This window comes from Peromyscus californicus, unplaced genomic scaffold (assembly GCF_007827085.1).
Source record: "Peromyscus californicus insignis strain IS unplaced genomic scaffold, ASM782708v3 Scaffold_3__1_contigs__length_106647218, whole genome shotgun sequence".
NCBI lineage: Eukaryota > Metazoa > Chordata > Mammalia > Rodentia > Cricetidae > Peromyscus > Peromyscus californicus.
In genome coordinates this window covers 71,218,801-71,240,376 of record NW_026294551.1, presented here as the reverse complement: position 1 = coordinate 71,240,376, position 21,576 = coordinate 71,218,801, and the positions used below count along the sequence as shown (strand labels likewise).

Sequence of the window (21,576 nt, the reverse complement as noted above, 5' to 3'; positions counted from 1 at the left end):
GTCATCAGGATCATATAGAGCTGGGCATGTGGTGCACACTTGCACTCAGCTGGCCAAGGCAGGAGGATCACTGCAAGTGCAGGCCAGCAGACTCTGTGACAAGACCTTGTCTCATGAAACAGCATATACAGTCTTAAATCACACTAACCAATGTTTTCACCACACGTTATCTCTGAAAACCTACGTGATTTGTGGAACCAGAGCTGACAGCTTCATGATTCCATACCCTGGAGATTTAATGTTCTTTGTTCCACTTGTTTGTTTTGAGAAAATGTCTCTCACATAGTTCTGACTGTCCTAGAACTCACTCTGCAGACCAGGCTGGCCTTGAACTCACAGATCTGCCAGCCTCTGCTTCCTAAGTGCTGGGACTGAAGGCCAACACCAGCACACTTGTCAAGACTTAACCTTTTAAGCTTCCCTTTCCTGTTTGTAAAGTACATGACTTTACCTCACTGACTTTAAAATACCAAATAACCAGCCAGGTGGTGCTTGTGCGTGCCTTTAATCCCAGCACTCAGGAGGCAGAGGCAGGTGGATCTCTGAGTTCAAGGCCAGCCTGGTCTACAGAGTAAGTTCCAGGACAGCCAGGACTACACAGAGAAAACCTTGTCTTGAAAAACCCAAAATAAATAAATAAATAAATAAATAAATAAATAAATAAATAAATAAATAAATAAATAAATAAAAACAACAAAATAGGCTGTAGCTAGAATGTGCGCACCCCCCTTCACAACACACTCCAGGCAAACTGAAAGTGTAATGCATGGTGTCTCCAGGAAGTGTGAGACAAACAAACAGTAGAAGTTTGAGGATGAGGTAAAGTAAGTTGGATTGAAATGTAGCTAGGAATTCATTAGAGAAGTGTGCACAGGTTGCTACTGAACGATGGAAGTCGACCTGAGCAGGGGACTTAAGACTCGAGTGCCGATAAATCAGGGAGGAGGAGACAGGATTGCACAGTTTCCCTGGACAGGGTTTGCTCCAGAGCACACACACGTGCATACAAAACAAATGAAATAAACATTTTCAAAGTCACAAGGAACAGTGAAGATGGCCCAGTGGGTAGCAGCACTTGCTGCCAAGGCTGACACACAACTCCTGATGTCCTCTCACACACTGGCACACAGGCACCCTTCCACACACAGACTCACTGAAAAAGGAGTGTCATGGTGCTCTCCTTTAATCCCAGTGCTCTGGAGGCAGAGGCAGGCGGACCTCAGCCTGGTCTGTATAGCTAGTTTCAGGACAGCCAGCACTTCACGTGAGACCCTGTCTCAGAAAACAAAAGAATGTCATAATGAGACCCACTATTTCATACAAGTGCTATATGCTCACAAAAAAGGAATAAATGAGTAAGCTGATTTAAAGGCTGTTCAAGTACAGTGTTGGCATCTTGGAAATACATCTACTGAGTTACTGTGTGCTGTTTCCTGATTTTTTTTTTTGCATGCCCCTAAGTTTTTGTTGAAAACAGGATATTTAAAATAATGTGGCAATTACAGAAACCAGAGTTTTCCATCCCTCTCTGGGCTTAATCCCCCACCCTACACACATCCCTGCTTAAGTAGGTGTGGCTGGTCTGGAACTCATTATGATGATCAGGTGGCCTCTCATTTGCTGAGATTCTCCTGCCTCTGTGTTTCCAAGTGCTGGCATGATAGGAAGGTGTGAGTCACCAGACCCACTCTGCCTGGGTTTTTTTCAGGTTAATTTTCCTGCACTTTAAAGTTCTTTTTAAAAAATTTTTATTTATATTTTAGGTATGAGTGTCCTGCATGTATACCTTTATGCCGGAAGGGGACATCAGATCCTATTACAGATGGTTGTGAAGCACCATGTGGGTGCTGGGAATTGAACCCAGGTCCTCTGGAGGAGCACCAGCACTCTTAACCTCTGAGCCATCTCTCCAGACCCCACTTTAAAGTCCTGAGTCTGCAGTCTTCATCATGTCTACTCAGTTCAGTGGTCAGCTAATGAGTGGACGGGGTTTTTAAGTTAGCTTGCTTCCTTTTACTTAGTCCCAATGTCTACTCTCAGCTCCAGGAAGCTGATAACCAGTTTTGTGCTTATAGATAGGCTTTTGTTGAAAATTTCTTATAAATAAAACCACACAGTGAGCAGTCTTGCACATGTCTTCCTTCACCTTAGTCCAGAGTCCAGAGTCATCTTTGTTGGGATGTATATTGGTGCTTTGTTCTGTTTAGATGCTGAGTGCTACTCTGCCGTGTGGATACAGCATACACCAGCTGGTGGTCTTTTAGCTTGTTTCCAGCTCAGGCTTTCTGAATAATATTGCCGTCAGCAGCTTTGTTTTATTTACGTTGGTGGTGGTGGTTGTTTTAAAGAAACTGCCACTGGGCGGTGTTGGCGCATGTCATACCACCAACACTCAGCGCTCAGGAGACAGAGGTAGGCAGATCTCTGTGAGTTTGAGGCCAGCCTGGTCTACAAAGAATTCTAAAGAAACTCTGTCTTGAGGGGGAGAAGAAAAGGAAAGAAAGAAGGAAACTGCCCAGCTGTTTTCCAAAGTGGCGGTATCTATCGTTTGGGTTTTGGTGCTGGAGCTCTGGCCCACAGTCCTGTGCATGCTGAGCGGGGACTGTCCCCAGCCCTGTGATCGTCACTTTTATTGTAGCTAGTGTAGTAGCTACAATGGCAAAGTATACTGTCTTTATTCACAGATAACATGTTCATTTACATAGAATATTCCCAAAACAAAATTTTCTGGATTGTAGGATACAAGATGAACATTCCTATATTCCTAAATCCGTTGTTTTACTTCCTCCTCTCTCCCCTCCCCTTCCCTCCCCTCTCCTTCCCTTCCTTCCTTTTTTTTTTTTTTTCCAAGACTTGATTTCTCTGTGTAGCCCTGGCTGTCTTGGAACTTGCTCTGTAGACCAGGCTGGCCTCAAACTCAGAGACTCTGCTGCCTCTGCCTCCCAGGTACTGGGATTAAAGGTATGTGCCACCACTGCCTGGCTGTTTTTCTATACATTAGCAACAAATAATCAGAATTTTTAGGGTACGATTATGGCCTGGTAATGTCAATTAATTGATGGAGTGCTTGCATGTGCTTGGTTTGATTCCCCCCCAACACCATATAAAACTGAGTGTGGTGGCACACTCCTGAAATCCCAGCACTTGGGAGGTGGAGACTGGAGAATCAGAAATTCAACGTAACCTTGACTGCATAGTGGATGGAATACCCTGCCTGAAATAAAATAAAATGCCATTTATAACATCAAAATATTTTATAACCTAAGAAACACTCGACAAAAGATGTGTGAGATCTGTACATTGAAAAGTAAACCTTGGGATTAGCCTATAGAAAAATGTCTGCCGTAAATCAAACAGTGAAGGGGAAGATGAATAGGAATCTCACTTATACAACTTAAGTAAAACATAACTCTCTGAACAGGTGAAGATAGGTTTCTTCTGTATCCAAGAATCTAATCAATATTTATATGTATAATTCAGCTATCATTTGGCTTAAAAGGGCTTATTGGGAAATGTTACCATTTTCACTATTTTCTACAGAGAAAATATTTTACTGTTTAAAATAACCCTGGACTTTTGAATTATAACCTGTTTTTATGTTCAAAAAGAAAAAAGAAAAGTAAACATTGTAGAGAAATACTAAAGATAGTCTAACCAAACGGAAAGAGACAATTTTTAAAGGACTGTCAATGTGACAATGACAGACCAAAGTTTCTAAAGTCCATGAACCACATTCAAAGTCAACTCAAGATAGACTGAAGACTTAAAGGTGAGGCTAATGCTGAAACAGTTCTGTGACGCTATGGGGCAAAGATTCTCTCTCTCTCTCTCTCTTTCTTTCTCTCTTTCTCTCTCTCTCTCTCTCTCTCTCTCTCTCTCTCTCTCTCTCTCTCTCTCTCTGCCTCCCTCCCTTCCTCCCTCTCCTCTCCCTTTTCTTCTTTCCTCCTCTCCCTTTCCCCTCACTTCCTCTCTTTCCTCCCCACTTCTTTCTTTCTTTGTGAGATAAACTCAAAGCACATGTAGTAAAAGCAAAAATAGACAATGAAAGAAGATGAGACCAAGCTGAAAAGCTTGTTTGTAGCCAAGGGAAAAATGTATGGCATGAAGAAACAGCTTCCAGAATGGGAGAAAAATGGAAACAATAAAGAACTCAAATAACTCAGTGTAAGTAAACAGAATGATTAAAAATGAGCAAAGGAAAGCCGCATTTTGAAGTAGACCAGGTATATGGAGGTAGACAGGTATATGAAGGTGGACAGGTATATGAAGGTGGACAGGTATATGAAGGTGGACAGGTATATGAAGGTAGACAGGTATATGAAGGTGGACAGGTATATGAAGGTGGACAGGTATATGAAGGTGGACAGGTATATGAAGGTGGACAGGTATATGAAGGTAGACAGGTATGGGAAGGTGGACAGGTATATGAAGGTAGACAGGTATATGAAGGTGGACAGGTATATGAAGGTGGACAGGTATGGGAAGGTGGACAGGTATGTGAAGGTGGACAGGTATATGAAGGTGGACAGGTATATGAAGGTGGACAGGTATATGAAGGTAGACAGGTATATGAAGGTGGACAGGTATATGAAGGTGGACAGGAATATGAAGGTGGACAGGAATATGAAGGTAGACAGGTATATGAAGGTAGGAATATGAAGAAATGTTCAAAATCTGTCATTATCAAAGAAATGTAGATTAAAACGATGGAAGTCACTGCCCGAATGGTGATTTCAAAGGCAGAAATTAGAATGTGGAGGGAAGGAAACCTCTGCAGACTGCAGGTATGGGAAGGTGGACAGGTATATGAAGGTAGACAGGTATATGAAGGTGGACAGGTATATGAAGGTGGACAGGTATGGGAAGGTGGACAGGTATGTGAAGGTGGACAGGTATATGAAGGTGGACAGGTATATGAAGGTGGACAGGTATATGAAGGTAGACAGGTATATGAAGGTGGTAGTATACATTACTTGGACATTATGGGGAACGGTCTGCAGGGTCCTCAGTAATTTAAGCTAGAACTGTGGGTAAGCCAGTGGTCTCACTACTGGGCATGTATGCAAACAAAACGAGTTTGTCTGAGATAGCTGCAAGTCTGCATTCCCAGAGCATCATTCACAGTAGGCAGAGAGTGTTGCCATTAGTCTAAGTGTCCAAGCATAGATGAATGGGCCCAGAAAATACAGCAAAGAAAATTTGATGTACATAGAGTACTGAGACTTGGTGATAGGGCACAACACTTACGTGGGTAAGTTGAGGATATTATGTTACATGTAAAATCTAAAAAAGGAGGCTAAGAGAAAGATTTCTGTCAAGGTTACCAAGTTTCAGATAGGGGTAAGTTCAAGAGGTTTTTTTTTTTTTTACAACATGGTAACTATAGTTAGTGGCTATTGTGTTATTAAAATTGCTGAGAGTAGACTTTAAGGTTCTTTTTGCAAAAATGACAAGAGGTAAGAGGTTAGTCAGTCTAATTTAGTTATTCCTTGGTGGATTTTTTGGTTTTTGCTCTTTTTTTTTTTGAGACAAAGTATCTCTCTTTTAGTTTTGACTATCCTGGAACTCACTATGTAGACCAGGATGGCCCCTAACTCACAATGATCCTCCTGTCTCAACCTCCCAAGTGCTAGGATTAAAGGCATGTGCCACCATGCCCAGCTTTGTTGGTATATTTTAATAAAAAGATTTAATAAAATGTATGCAATTAATATATATCTATGTCAGTTAAAGCATTTTCTTATTCTTTAAAAAAATTACTAAAAATTACTAGAAAGTGCTGGAACTGAAATGGATCAGTCAGTAGGTGGGAAGAAACACATGGGTTTGTGATCTCCAGAACCAAGTGATGAAAACGGTCCACGGGTAGAGACAGAGAGAGCTGAGGATGATCGTGTGCCTGTGATCCTGGAAGACCAGGAGTGAAAAGTTAATACTTGCCTACATAGTGAGTTGAAGGATAGACTGGACTCCATGAGACCCTGCTTTAAAACAAAACAACAGAAAATCAGGGTGGAGGGCAGAAGGAGGGAGAGAGAGAAGAGCATGGTGTTTGAGAAAGGAAAGTGGGAGACAGTCCTACATTTAAGGGACAGAGAAAGGAACTTCTAGGCCAAGAAAAGACTTTTTGGTCCCAGGACTGCAGAATAGAGGAGTATTTGGTAACATCCTTATACTAAGAAATCAGTGAGGTAAAGGACTGAGAGGTGTCCATCAATGTGCCAATAGCATTGATGACTTTGTCCAGGGCAGTTGAACACAGCATGGGAAGCAGAGGATGGGTTAGTATACAGTATTCTTGCAGAGCATTGGCTGTGAAGACAGTGGATACGAACTGGGTCAAAGGAAAGTTGAACTTTTTTTCACTAGGTCCCTTTGATCTTAGAGTGTGACTTATGTAGCAGGCTTTCTTGGACTGCCAGCCCCCAGATCATGACACAGAGACTTACTATTAATTATGAATGCCCGGCCTTAGCTTAGACTTGTCCCACTAACTCTTATAACTTAATTTAACCTGTTTCTCTTCACCTACATTTTGCCTCAGGGCTTTTTACCTTTTTCTCATTCTGTATGTCCTGCTTTTCCTGCTTTTTCTGTGGCTGGCTGGCTGGCGCTAGGTGGCTCCCTCCCTTTTCTCTCTTGTTTTCTCCTTTTCCTTCACGAGCCTAGGTTCCTCCTCCTACTTACTATCTCTGCCCTCCAGCTCCACCTATCCCTCTACTGCCTAGCTATTGGCCATTCAGCTTTTTATTAGACCAGTCAGGTGCCTTAGGCAGGCAAGGTAAAACAGCAACACATCTTTACATAATTAAATAAATACAGCATTAAAAAATGTAGCACATCTTTACATAGTTAAAGTAATATTCCACAACAGATTTACCTTTCAGTGTCTGTTTTGGCTTCATTCCATGTGGAAGTGATGGATGGAGAATATGTAACATTTTACCTGTGATTAGGAAATGTCTTCTCTGTCTTAGCTGTGAGTTAGACTTTTCTCTGAATAGTTTTTGATTCTGTATAAAAGGAAACCCTGTTTTAATATATTACATTTTCTGTTTGTTTTTAGATTATCCATCGAGATATAAAGCCTGAAAATATTTTAGTCTCCCAGTCAGGAATTACTAAACTCTGTGATTTTGGGTTTGCAAGGACACTAGCGGCTCCTGGGGATGTGTACACAGACTATGTGGCCACACGCTGGTACAGAGCTCCAGAACTGGTGTTAAAAGACACCTCTTATGGAAAGTATGTATACTTTGGGGACCTGCCTGGCTTCTTCTGGGTGTGTCATTTTTCCTCTACTCCTGACACTCCGCCATCTGTGTCTGGCTTTGGTCAAGGAACAGGGACACCTTTGAAGGTACCCGGAAGACGCTGTGGGCACCGTGCTGACGCTAGAGGGTTTAATGGCTGCAGCAACTGCTGGAGGCCTGTGCACATGTCCTCACACTGTGTCCAGGCTTGCTCCAGTAGTCTGTGCCACACCTCTGCAGGGCTGTCTCCTCTGTTGATGTTCTGCAACGGTTAAATGATTTATATTTCATTTATTTATGGGCTAGGGCCCATGGCATGCATGTGGGGGTCAGAGGACAACTTGCAGGATCAGTTCCTCCCAACTATGTGGGTCCCTGGGATCCAGCTCAGGTTTCAGACCCAGTGGCCGGTACCTTTGCCTGCTGAGCCATCTTGACAGCCTGTCCAAAGACTCTCCAATCATTTAGCGTAATTCTGTGTTTGATGGAAATTCCTGTTTGATGGAAAAAGTGATGTCTTCCTTATAAAGACTGAAAGTAATGTTTTTTTAAAAACTGTGTTCTAGATGGCTCAAAAAGGAGCACAGTCTCACCATTAGTGAATATTCTACAGTGAAAACTTGTAAATAACACCACTTAAACATTATCTCCCCACCCCCCACTGGTTTTGAGACAGGGCCTCACTGTGTAGCCTTGGCAGGCCTGGAACTCAATATATAGACCAAGCTGGCCTCAAAACCAGATATCGGCCTGTTTGTGCCTCCCGAGCACTGAGATTGAGACATGCACCATCACTCGTGGCTGTCCCCCTTTGGGACTGTATTCATCAGATAACATAATGGCATATATCAGGACATTTTCTTGCACATACAGTTTAACCATGTTCATCTGCCTTAGTTTCCCTCCTCCTCCCCTTTAGCTTTGATCTGATATAAAATGTGTTTAGTTATCACACATATTGGTGCCTCACAAAGTAATTTACTCTTTTGTTTGTTTGTTTGTTTCGTTTTTTCAGACCAGTGGACATCTGGGCTTTGGGCTGTATGATCATTGAGATGGCCACTGGTAATCCCTACCTTCCTAGCAGTTCAGATTTGGATTTGCTCCACAAGATTGTTTTAAAAGTAGGTAGGTATTACTGAAATACTCTGCTATGTGTCTAAGTAACTGCATCAGTTATCCTTGGTGCCCATGTTTAGGGAGTGAATACTGAGGAAGCGCCTTGTGAGACAGGTGATGGCAGATGGGTTCCATGCTGGTAAAGAAGGCAGAAAATTGTTTTGACAAATAATGTTTTCTTTGCAGGAACTCAAAGCCCCATGTTAATCATTGCTGCTAAGAAAAGTAGTAGAGTAGTAGTCTACTTCACTGAGTTAAGTCTCCAACCCCACCCACTACTGCAAGTTTTCTAAAAGTTGTGCTGTTCTGGAACTCAAAGTTGGCCTCTGCAAATACTTGCTCTTCTAGACAAGGGCTTTTAATAATAAAGTTGAGTCAGATGCTTTTTAAAAGTATTGGAGATAGAAAAGCAATTATTTGCTAGTAAATTATTTTCTTTTTAATAAGATCTACTTTGTTTTAATTGTGTGTATGTGTATGCATCTGTGTGTGGGTATGTGCATTTAAGTGCTGGTGCCCAGAGACCAGAGGTGTTGGATCCCCTGGAGCTGGAGCTACAGCAGTCAACTGTAAGCCACCAGAGGTGGGTTCTGGGAACCAAACTTGGGTCCTATGGAACTGCAGAGTGCCCTTAACCCCTGAGCCATCTCTTCCAGTCCCCTTAAATCATCCTCTTTATCAACAACCACCACAACCCCACAGTAGAAAACCATGTCGCTAAATAATGTGTTCAGTAATATAGCTGATGAAAAGTAAAATTTGAAAGTATACTTGATAAGAGTTTAATTATCTTACAATCTGTTTTAACTACTGTCTTAGATGCTTTTCTTGTTGCTCTGATAAAATATCTGATAAAGCAACTTTAGGGCGATCAGATTTATTTTGGCTCACAGCCCCAGGTTCTAGTCCATCATGGAGCCGAAGTCACAGCAGGAGCTTGAGGACCTGGTTACATCACACCCACAATCAGGAACAGACAGTAATAAATACATTCATATTGCTTGGCTCCCTTTCTCCATTTCTACAATCCTGGACCCAGCCAGGGAGTCATCCACAGTAGGAGGTCAATTAATGTAATCAAGATAATTCCCCAGGGCGTCCCCAGAGGCTTCCAGGTTGACAATTTACACTGATCACCGTAACTACCTAGACATTTTGGTAGTTAGCTTTACGCCTGGTATTTCAATCTGAAGGAGGAGCTTGAGGAGCCCCAAGTGTGTGGGGGAAACTCTTCATAAACACATAATTGCAGGATTATGAGGAAGAAGGTAGTGTGAACAGTCATTAAAGCAGTAAAACCTGGATTAACATTGATTGAGGATGATCTAAGATTAATAAAAGTCAGATCGAGCCTTGAAGCATCCACTTTATGTTCCTTTTTAAAGCCCTATTCTGAGACTGTGTTAGAAGAGAGCTTGGAGGTGATGACATTAACCCTGTCATCTTACAGAGGGAACCAAGCCATAAATGATGAAGAGATTTGCTCCATGGCACATTATTAGTGGTGGTGAAAGGTACCAGAGCCTAGTCTCCATGAGTGTTCACAGTTCTTTGCACTCTGCAGCTGCGGCTGGTCTTCTTCCTTCTACATCAGTGCTTCTCAACTTCATAATGCTGCGACCCTTTGATACAGTTCCCAATGTTGTGGTGACCCCCACCATAACATTATTTCCATTGCTCCTTCCTAAGTGTACTTTTGCTGCTGTGATGAATTGTAATGTAAACATCTGTACTTCCTGATATTCTTAGGTGACTCTTTGGTTGTTCAACAACACCAAGGGATCACAGCCTACAGGTTGAGAACCACTGTTCTATACAATACTTTGGTTTCTGAATTACTTTACTGTGTTTTTTGGTTTTTCAAGACAGGGTTTCTCTGTGTAGCTTTGGCACCTTTCCTGGAACTCACTCTGTAGCCCAGGCTGGCCTCAAACTCACAGAAATCCACCTGCCTCTGCCTCCTGAATGCTGGGATTAAAGGCGTGCGCCACCACCGCCCGGCTAAAGACTTATTTATTTTATGAATATGAGTGCTCTACCTGCATGTGCAACTTCATGCCAGAAGAGGGCATCAGATTCTACTATAGATGGTTGTGAGCCACCATGTGGGTGCTGGGAATTGAACTCAGGACCTCTGGACATGTGGCCAGTGCTCTTAACCACTAAACCATCTCTCTAGCTCTTTACTGTGTTTTTTTGTTTGTGTAGTTTTTGTTTGCTCTGTAGACCAGGCTGGCCTTGAACTCAAATATCTACCTGCCTCTGCCTCCTGAGTGCTAGGATTAAAAGTTGTGTGCTACTAGGCTGGAGAGATGGCTCAGAGGTTAAGAGCACTAGCTGTTCTTCCAGAGGCCCTGAGTTCAATTCCCAGCAACTACATGGTGGCTCACAACCATCTGTAATGAGATCTGGTGCTCTCTTCTGGCCTGCAGGCGGATGTGCTGTATACATAATAAATAAATAAATAAATAGATAAACAAACAAATAAATAAATAAATAAATCTTTAAAAAAAGAAGTTGTACACTGCCACCACCTGACTCTATTGTTTTAGCTGTTATGAGTAAGGTTTCAGTCTGTAAGGATGAACACTTGACAGTTAAACCATTAAGATCAAGTAGAGAAACATGTCCAATTTTAAAGTTCTTTTGATGGTAATTATTTATTATGCCTTAAAGTTTGGGGGTAAAAGAGCCATATGGTTTTATGTATTTTGCTGCCTGTCAGCAGCTTACTGGAGGAAACTTCAACTTATTTATTTATTTGGGTGACATAGATTTTCTTTTTTTTATTAAAATTTTTTCTATTTATGTAACAACCACAGATCCATCCCCTCCTCCCACTCCCTGGAAACTTCAATTTTTAAAAGTTAATTTTTTTTTTTAAACAGAGTTGGAAACTGAACCTAGGGCTTACACTTGTTAGACAAGCACTCCACTGCAGAGCTCTGTCCCTAACCTAGAGCCTCTGTTTTCATAACACATTTAGATATTTTCTCGACTGTAAACTTGGTGCTCTTCCTCTTCTCCACATTCATGACTGAGAGCGAATGGTGTGCGATCCCCACTGAGAGTGAATGAACTTGCGATCTCCACTGAGAGCGAATGAGAGCGAATGGTGTGCGATCTCCACTGAGAGCAAATGAACTTGCGATCTCCACTGAGAGCGAATGGTGTGTGATCTCCACGAGAGCAGTTTCCTGACTCAGACACTTGGTTATCGTTTCAGGCAACCTGACGCCGCACCTGCACAATATCTTTTCCAAGAGTCCCATCTTTGCCGGGGTGGTTCTTCCTCAAGTTCAACACCCAAAGAATGCAAGAAAGAAATACCCAAAGCTCAACGGATTGCTGGCAGAGATAGTTCATGTATGTTAAGACATTAAGAACGACTAAGAATTTGCAGAAATCATAATAACATGGAGTCTTGTCTTCTCTTTGGTGTTAGAAATGGAGCACACAGCTGGACGAGCATTCTACCCCTGAGCCACCCTCCCAGCAATAATACAGTTTTAAAATGTTACTTGAAAGAGATTCCAGAAAGACTCCTAAAGTGATCTTAACATGTTACATACTACGTAGAAATTAATAGAGAGAAATTAACATTTAAGATACCGAGGGGTAAATTGGGAACACTTAAAGGACTTGCCATGTTTCCCACCACCGTCAGCATCTGGTCCACCAGGCTAGGGCTGCTGTGTGTCCTGCGCTGTCCTAACTTTCTACAGAGGCATCTGTTGGCTGCTATCATTTGAATGTTGCTGAGCATACACCACCCAAATTCACAAATCAGAGAAAACAAAAACATTTTAAGAGCTGTGCTGTGCGTGTGTAGTGTACATACTTGAGAGTGTGAGTGTGTGTGCACACGGGCATCTTGTATGCATATATCTCCAGAAGTCAGAACTTAATGTAGGTGTCTTTCCTTGAAGCTCTCCATGCTTTGTTGTTGTTTAGATAGAATCTCTTTCTACGGTATAGCTCAGGGATACAGTACTTAACTCACATTCACAAGGTCCTGAGTTCAGGCATGCCGGGTAGAGGGAGGGAGACAGGAAGGAGAGAGGGAGATATCCATTTCAGTGAACCTAGAGCTGCTGGCCAATGAACATAATCCGAGTGCCTCCTCCTCACTGGTGCTGGGTTGCAGATCCATGCAGCCATAGCATCTAAACTCGGGTCCTTAAGTTTACATGGCAGTTTACCAGCTGAGCCATCTCCCTAGCCCTTTTTTCTTATTTTAAGTTTTAAATTTTATTTAAACTAAGTAGCATATGAACACAGTACAAAATTCAAATAATATAAGGTGGATTTATTATGAATAGCAAATCTTATTTTATTTCTCTAACCAGCTGGTTTGCTATACCAGGAGGAGTGAAGGTGCTTATTTTAGATGAGGGTTGTATGACCATTGGTGTGGAATAGTAGTTTAAGATGTGTTACATTCGTATATGCTGTGGAGTATTTGCTTGTTGTGCGAGCCTGCTTACCCAAGTTTCTTCCCGGAACCCACATAAAGGTGGAAAGACAAAGCCAACTCCACAGTGTTGTCCTCTGACTTCCACACATGTGCTATGGCATGCCTCCTCCCCAACAATAAATGAAATGAAAAGATTTCACATCTACAGGGCTTGGTCTCCTTGAGTGTTCACAGGACAGCAGTGCTGTGGTGTGGACTGTGGAGAAGTGCCGGGAAAGGACCTTTTCGCAGACAGAGAATGCATTTTATAAAGCATATGCCTTTCATTCAAATCCTATGGTCACTGTTTTAAAGAGTGGTTCTCTGTAATGACAGTCTGAGTGTTTAGTGACCTATGGATCATTGTGTACAGCTTCCTTTTCACAACTTGTCCCATGAGTTGCCTTTGGGTTTTGGTTGTCTCCTCAGCTGAGACATTCCCAGGGCAGAGAGACACAGAAGAGCCATTCATTGATTAAAAAAAAAAACTTTATTTTATGTATGTTTGTGTTTTGCCTGTATATGTGTGTGTGTGTGTGTGTGTGTGTGTGTGTGTAGTGCCTGCAGAGGCCAGAGAGAGGGGTGGAGCCCCCGGGACTGGAGTTAGAGATGGTTGTGAGCTGCCATTTGAGTGCTGGGAATTGAACCCAGCTCCTGGAGAGTGCTCTGAACTGCTGAGCCATCTCTCCAGCTCCAGAAGAGCTGCATTAACGCTGGGCTTTCGGAGGACTGAGAGTTGCAGTATTCACTGAGCTTCCTTAGGCCACAAAGGGTGCAGCATTAGGAGCCAGCTGATACAGGTTCAAATCCCCATTTGACCAATCACTGATCATGCTTCTAGATCTGGACAATATAAATTATTCCCTATGAACTTCTCCCCCACACAGGGCTGACAGAAGAGCAAAGCTAAATTATCTCTGTTAACCTAATGCAACTTCATGATTTTATTACTGCTTGTGTGTAAGAGAGATGCTGGGAATTGAACCCAGAGCCTTGTGTGTGGTGGGCTAGTACACTACCTCTAAACTATACCCCCAGTTCCTAATTTCTGTTAATTATAGCATGAGCAGGCTGATTTTATTTTGGCTAGGATCGTATAACTTTTAACCTGTAATAAAAGTTTCACCGGCTGGTTAGATGGCAGCTGGTAGAGGCACTTTAATGCAGGCCTATTGACCTGAATTTAATCCCCAGATCCTACAAGGTCTCAGGAGAGAACCAATAACAGAGTTGTTCTCTGGCCTCCCCATGTGCCTGTGGCATGCACATATAAAATGTAACTTTTAAAATAAGTTTCGTGAGAGTAAATTTCTTAGGTAAATAGATTGTCAGAACTTAACTGTTAGAAATCTGTATATTTCAGGCAGATCTCTGTGAATTCGAGGCTAGCCTGGTCTACAAAGTGAGTTTCAGGACAGCTAGGGCTGTTACACAGAGAAACCCTGTCTCCATAAAACAACAACAAAAAAAGAAAGAAAGAAAGGCAAGGAAAGGAAAAGAAACTTGCCTATTCTGTTAGCACTGAATAATGACTTTGTCATGTGTCAAATCAGTTTTTTACCTGTTAAAGACTTAATTTTAGAGCAGAGCCCAAAGCTCATCTTGTATTAAACCTTTTTCTTTTCTAGGCTTGTTTACAAATTGACCCTGCAGAGAGGACATCATCTACTGATCTTTTGCATCATGATTACTTTACTAGAGATGGATTTATTGAGAAGTAAGCATGTGTGCTCTTTCTAGAAGGGGAATCGCTAGATAGAATAATGTTGCAAACCACAAATATTCAGCTTGACAGAAAGTTAACGGTTACTGCACCAGGTATTGATCAGGTACATGGTAGTCTGGCAGGTGACATGGGTGAGAGATTTAATGCAAGTAATTGCAGCTAGCATTCATTACAGGGACATGGGATTGTAGGCAGTGTACCAAGATCCCATTCTACAATTGCAGCCTCATCTCAGATCAGAGGTCATATTTAATACAAGAATTAAGGGTGTGTTTTCTTTTTATGTATGTGTATGTGCACATGTGTGTGGGTGCCTATGGAAGTTCGAAGAACAGTAGATCCCCTGGAGGTGGAGTTACAGGCAGTTGTGAGCTGCCTGAGTGTTGGAAAACAAGCTTTATGTAAGTCCAGAGATACAAACAGCTTCTGTATCACAACCCAAATTGACATTTTATTAAATTCACATCTCAAAGGGAATCTAATGTAAGTCTGTTCTGTAAGTTTGTTTTGGTTTTCTTTTTCGAGATGGTTTCTTTATGTAGTACTGGCTGTCCTGGAACTAGCTTTGTAGATCAGGCTGGCCTGGACCTCACAGAGATCCACCTGCCATGGGTTGTTGTTTTTTGTTGTTTTGTTTTTTGAGACAAGATTTCTGTGTAGCCCTGGCTGTCCTGGAACTCTGTTTGGAGACCAGACTGGCCTCCAACTTGGAGATGTGTCTGTATCTGCCTCTAAGTGCTGGGATTAAAGGCGTGTGCCACCACCACATGGCCTGTTTTGTAAGTTTTATGTGGTAAATTGCCTTAGCAAAATGTCCACAATTATTGTTAGATAAATATTTACACCATCTTGGGCAACTATGGTATGGTGATGCCTGTCATCTTAGCACCCAGGAAGCTGAGGCAGAAGGATTTTATACGTGGCACCAACTTGGGCTATACAGTGATATCCTGTCACAAAACAAATCAAAGAGTGCCATCTCTTGGTGTCAGTTATTATAAAGCATTGTTTATACTTGAAAAATGCTTCTAGTAAGATAAACCATGTAAGTTAAAAGATGATGGGTAAATATCGCTTGATTCATCAGATTCATACCAGAGCTGAGAGCTAAATTATTACAAGAAGCAAAGGTTAATTCCTTCATAAAGCCAAGAGAGAATTTTAAAGAAAATGAACCTGTCAGAGATGAGGGGAAACCAGTTTTTACCAACACGCTGCTTTATGGAAACTCATCACTTTATGGAAAGGTGAGTTGTGCCTAGCTTTTTGTTTCAGCCTGTGTAGTTATGTCCTAGTTAGGTCTCTCATGACTCAGACTCTCAACGTACCTATTTCAGGAAATGGACAAAGACAAAAGGCCCAAGGAGATCAAAGTCCGAGTTATTAAAGTCAAGGGAGGGAAAGGAGATGTCCCAGACCTGAAAAAGATAGAGTGTGAAGGGGACCACCGGCAGCAGGGCCCAGCCGATGACACGCACAGCTCGTCTCAGGACAGAAAGCCTGCCGTCGCCGAAGTGCCAAACCCTGTCAACCCCGGCACGAACTCTGATGGTGTCAAAGAAGACCCACATGCTGGAGGCTGTATGATAATGCCACCCATCAACCTGACAAGCAGTAATCTGATGGCTGCAAATCTCAATTCCAACCTCTCCCACCCCAGTTCACGGTGAGCTGGAGCAGAGAAGAGAGAGGCCCAAGTAAAACAGCTTCCTGTCTGATGGCATTTCAGAGTTACTTCTGTGATGTCAGTGGAGACCGAATTTGAAAAAAATCTGTTGAAATTACCATCATGTAGCAGGGCATTCACTGAGTAGTTTTGGAGAATGCCATATGAGAAGTTTTTTCTTAGCTATATAGGAATTTAATTTTTTTTTGAGACAAATTGCCACAGAGCCCAACTAGCCTAGAACTTGGCTTTGTAACCCAAGCTGGCCTCCTCCACATGGTCTGCCAGTCTCAGTCTCTTCAGTGACTGGATTGCAGATGTGTACCGCCACAACCAATTTAGATGTCTAATTGTTCACTGGTATCTTTGGCATCGCTTTAAAATATTTATTTTATGTTTGTATGTGTCCCTGTGTATATTTATGTGTACCACATTCATTCAGGGTCTGTGGAGGCCACAGGGCATCAGATCCCCTGGAGCTGGAGTTATAGGCAGTTCTGAGCCACCAATGTAGGTACTGGGAACTGATCGCAGGTCCTCTGCATGGATAATACTCACTCTTAACTGCTGAGCCTGGAATATCTTTTTTTAAAATGATTTAATTTATTTTTATTTTATGTGCATTGGTGTTTTGCCTGCTTGTATGTGTGTATGAGGGCATCAGGTCACCTGGAACTGGAATTACAGACAGCTGTGAGCTACCATGTGGGTGTTGGGAATTGAACCCTGGTCCTCTGGAAGAGTAGCTAGTGTTCTCAACTGCTGAGCCATTTCTCTAGCCCTGGAATATCTTTTTAAAAGAAAAATACCAGGCCGGGAGGTGGTGGCGCACGCCTTTAATCCCAGCACTCGGGAGGCAGAGGCAGGTGGATCTCTGTGAGTTCGAGGCCAGCCTGGGCTACCAAGTGAGTTCCAGGAGAGGCGCAAAGCTACACAGAGAAACCCTGTCTCGAAAAACCAAAAAAAAAAAAAACAAAAAAAAAAAAAAACAAAAAAAAACCCTTCTATTTGAAGAGGAAAGGGGTGATTTGACTTACGTGTTGGTACCCATGTGCCTTGCTCTGTTATTGCACTTAGTATTGCTATGACAAGAACTGAGACATAGGATACTTTATAAAGAAGAGAGGCTTGCTTGGCTCGGGGTAATGGTGGCTGGAGAGTCCAGCAGCATGGTGTCACCGCTCTGGCAAGGGCTCCTTGGCTGTGTCACAGCATAGCAGAGAGGGAGGCAGGAAACTGACCCCATGTAGGAATGACGTGTGTGCAGACGAGGGAGAGAGGGCAGGGAGATGCCAGGACGCTTTATAAAGACCCTCTTTTGTGGAGCAGCCTTCAAGTGCAGGAATGCCTCCTGAGGAGAAAAATCATCAATCCCTCTTGAGATTTAGTCACCTCCTTTGTGAGAGTCCTCACCACTTACAGGCTCCACTCCTCTCAACCCTGCCCACTGGGACCAAGCTTCCAGTATGTGGACCACTGGAGGACAAAGCATATTAACTGTAGCACTCAGTACTGCAGGGTAAGCTTTATTTCTGCCTCACAGAAGATTCTCTCAATGGAAAAAGGATGCTCCAAAATTAGTCCTTCACAGCAAATCGCCTTTCAGTATGAAGTGTTTGGGTAGGAAAATGCTCTATCAGGCCAGTTTTAGATTAGCTCCTGTTGCAGATGGAGAGACTGATAGTGAACCTGCTTCATCTGGGGACTGGGGATGGACAGTGAAGACACTGGGTCTCTTTGCAAACTCACACCGTGAGGGCATTAACTCAACTAGATTCTCACAGACTCATTCAGTCTACAGGTTGTGAGGCTGAGTGGTCTGTAGGTGTAGACCAGTGCACACGTCTGTGTAGTCCAGGGGTCCATCAGGCCATAGACTGCAGTAACCAAGGTGTTCTTGAGGTGACCCCTGAGCCACACTACAGTAAGCATGGTTGTAAGCCAGTCTCAGGCAGCAGCTGAGAACTTCAGAGGTTAAATGAATTTTAGAGCAGATCCAAGGGAGCAGATGGGCCGCAAGAGTAGCTTCAGGACATGTTTTCACCGGCAGTTAGCCATGCGTTAGCTGTTCTGTCTCTGGAGTTCTGAGAACTTAAGAACTGACGGTTGCTTTTGGGCACTCAGTGTTCTAACAGCACCATAGTATAAGCCCTTTTCTTTTTCACAAGCTACAGTCTGGTTATGTTGCACAGGCTGTCCTTAAGTTAACAACCCTGCACCAGCCACTTAAATGTCAGGGTTATACGTGTTTGCAGCCAGGTCCGTCTATTATAACTTACTTGTTCTTAAAGCTAAAGCAAGGGCAATTCTGGGGCTTCTAGTAACTTCTTTATTTTTAATTCATAGGTTAACTGAAAGAGCAAAAAAGAGACGCACTTCTTCACAAGTCATTGGACAAACTTTGTCTAATAGCAGACAAGAGGACACAGGTCCCACGCAAGTAAGGCAAGATGCTAGTCATTAAAATATGGACTCTTGGGGCTGGGGAGATGTCTCAGTCAGTAAAGTGCTAGGTGAGCAAGCCTGAGGATCAGAGTTGGGTCCATAGCATCCTTGTACAAAGCTGGGCACAGTAGTACAGGCCTGTAACCCTAACCCTGGGAGTCAGAGAGGAGGAACCTTCGGCCTTTTCTGGCATCCCAGTCTAGCCAAATTAGTGAGCTACAGGTGTAACGAGAAACACTGTCTTCAAAAATAAGGTGAAGAGCTACCCAGAAAGATATGTAAATATACCCTCACACACATACACACATATGAACATGTACACACATATAGGGAATGAATAAATGGATTAATAAACATGACCTCTTTAAACATTATCTACCTTTTTTCTCTTAAATTCTCACATTAAAAATCTTCCTTCCAGCCTACCCCTTCTCTCTCCATTTTTCTCCTTCCTTTTCCTGTGCTGGGACAAGTCCAAGGCTTTGCATGCACTGAATGAGTGCCCACTGAGAATCGCTTCCCCAGTCCCTCTTTTCTCCCTGAAAGTAGACCATGATTTCCCTCGTGCTTCTCCTCAGGCTTCATGATTTGGGTTTGTCTCACTATCTTTTTTCAAAAATTTCTTTAAGATTTATTTATTTTATTTTATATGTGAATGCCTACTGGTGCCCGTGGAGACCAGAAGAGGGCATTGGTTCCCTGGAACTAGAGTTATGCATGGCTGTGAGCCACATTTGGGTGCTGAGAACTGAGCTCAGGTCCTCTGCAAGAGCAACAACTGCTCTTTACCACGGACCCTCCTCCCCAGCCTCGTTTACTAACATGTGACTTTGACCTTTCCAAATCACAAGACTTGTGTTTTTTTCTTCCAAAAATATCTTTATGGATTAAAAACACTTGCCAAATAGATGAAGTTTCCTTGCCCTAGAAATGCTAACCATGTCTTTCTTTTTTTGCTTATCATTTCTTTAATAGTATAATCAGTTTATTACATTCGAGGCACAACATTATTTATAATAATATAAAATTGAAAACATCCGAGTGTGGTGGTGCATGCCTTTAATCCCAGCACTCAGAAGGCAGAGGCAAGATGATCTCTTGAGTTCAAGGCCAACCTGGTCTACAGATCAAGTTCCAGGATGGCCAGGGTTACATAGTGAGACCCTGGCTCAATATAAATAAATAAAATATAGGGACTGGAGAGATGGTTCAGCAGTTAAGAGCACTGACTGCTCTTCCAGAGGATCTGGGTTCAATTCCCAGCAACCACATGGTGGCTCACAACCACCTGTAATGGGATCTGGTGCCCTCTTCTGGCCTACAAGGACACATGCAGGCAGAACACTATACATGATAAATAAATTTAAAAAAATAAAATATAGAAAACACAAACCTGTGTAAGAGCTGATAGTTTCTGAAGTACACTAGAGTGCATTTGCATGATGTGGTGCTGCATGTTACAGTGGAAAGTGTTCCCTGTTTTAGAGAAGTTTTTTATTGCATTCATTTATTTGCAGGGGGGGGGACATTCATGGGGAGGCCAGAGAACACTCTGTAGGAGTCAGCTGCTCTTCTACTCTGTGGCTCCCAGGGATGGAGCCCAAATCACCAGGTTTGATGACAAGCTTCTGTACCCACTGAGCCAGTTTACCACTACGGAGATTTTAGAGAGCTCTGAAGGTAGCTCTGCTGGCAGGGTCCTGAGCTTCATCCCTAGCTCTACCTGAGCCAGGTGTGGTGGTGCACATCTGTAACGTCAGGTGGCGTTAGAAGAATCAGGAGGTCAAGCCTTGACTGCATTGTAAGTTTGAGGCCATCATGGGCTACAGGAGACCTTAACTCAAAAAAAAAAAAAGAAAAAAGAGGTCAGGCGGTTGTAGATGTAACCAACCTTTTTATTAAATAAGAAACACAGAACCAATGCAAAGAAGAAAGCCAAGAGGTCAGAGCTAAGAGCTAAAACCTTACCCTTCCTCCTGCGGTGGTCCTACCTCTCCCAACCAGAGCTACTTTCTGTGTTAAAGTCCTTACATAGAATTTCTGTTCTGCCTTCTCATTGGTTGTAAACCCAACTACGTGACCGCCTCGTCACGGCCTGTCTGTATAGACCTCCAGGTTTTCCATGATTGGTAAGATTACAGGCATGTGTATCCAATAATGGCTGTATCCCTGAACACACAGAGACTTACCCAGCTCTGCCTACCAAGTGCTGGGATTACAATCGTACGCCACCACTGCCCTGCTTTCCTATGGCTTGCTAATAGCTCTGACCCCGGACAACTTTATTTATTAACATACAAATAACATTTTAATACAAATAAAATATCACCATAGGCGGTGGTGGTGCACACCTTTAATCCTAGCACTTGGGAGGCAGAGGCAGGCAGAGCTCTGTGAGTTTGAGGCCAGCCTGGTCTACAGATTGAGTTCCAAGACAGCCAGGGCTACACAGAGAAACCCTGTCTTGAAAAAACGAAACAAAATAAAAAAGCCGGGTGGTGGTGGAGCACACGTTTAGTCAGGCAGATCACTGAGTTCAAGACCAGCCTGGTCTCCAGAGCAAGTTCCAGAACAGCCAAGGCTACACAAAGAAACCTGTCTTGAAACACACACACACACACACACACACACACACACACACACACACACACACACTCACTCACTCACTCACTCACTCACTCACTCACTGGTTCTCAAAATCAAGACTAAAAACCTTGCTTGGGAAACTTCCCTGGGAATCTGGTCTTCTTGTATGGATGGAGTAGTGCCCTGTTCTTTTGGTTTGTGTGTTTGTTTTTGCTTGTTTTCTTTGAAACAGGCTTTCACTATGTATCTTAGGCTGGTCTTGAACTAGTGATCCTTCTGCCTGTCTCCCAAGTGCTGGGACTACAAGCATATCTACCAAAACTTG

General features: G+C 42.9%; 1 protein-coding gene across 15 annotated transcripts in view; it reads left to right on the top strand.

Annotated features, from left to right (window-relative positions):
- Nucleotides 1–21,576, top strand: part of Cdkl3 (cyclin dependent kinase like 3) — an 86,265-nt gene that overhangs the window by 8,578 nt on the left and 56,111 nt on the right. For 14 of the 15 annotated variants that reach the window (XM_052757907.1, XM_052757906.1, XM_052757905.1 and 11 more), the window contains 7 exons: nucleotides 7,067–7,245; nucleotides 8,269–8,381; nucleotides 11,599–11,738; nucleotides 14,457–14,545; nucleotides 15,642–15,801; nucleotides 15,892–16,220; nucleotides 18,567–18,660. In XM_052757907.1, coding sequence (XP_052613867.1) covers nucleotides 7,067–7,245; nucleotides 8,269–8,381; nucleotides 11,599–11,738; nucleotides 14,457–14,545; nucleotides 15,642–15,801; nucleotides 15,892–16,220; nucleotides 18,567–18,660 — 1,104 coding nt within the window. The remainder of the gene's footprint in view (nucleotides 1–7,066; nucleotides 7,246–8,268; nucleotides 8,382–11,598; nucleotides 11,739–14,456; nucleotides 14,546–15,641; nucleotides 15,802–15,891; nucleotides 16,221–18,566; nucleotides 18,661–21,576) is intronic. The other variant, XM_052757915.1, reaches the window with a different exon arrangement.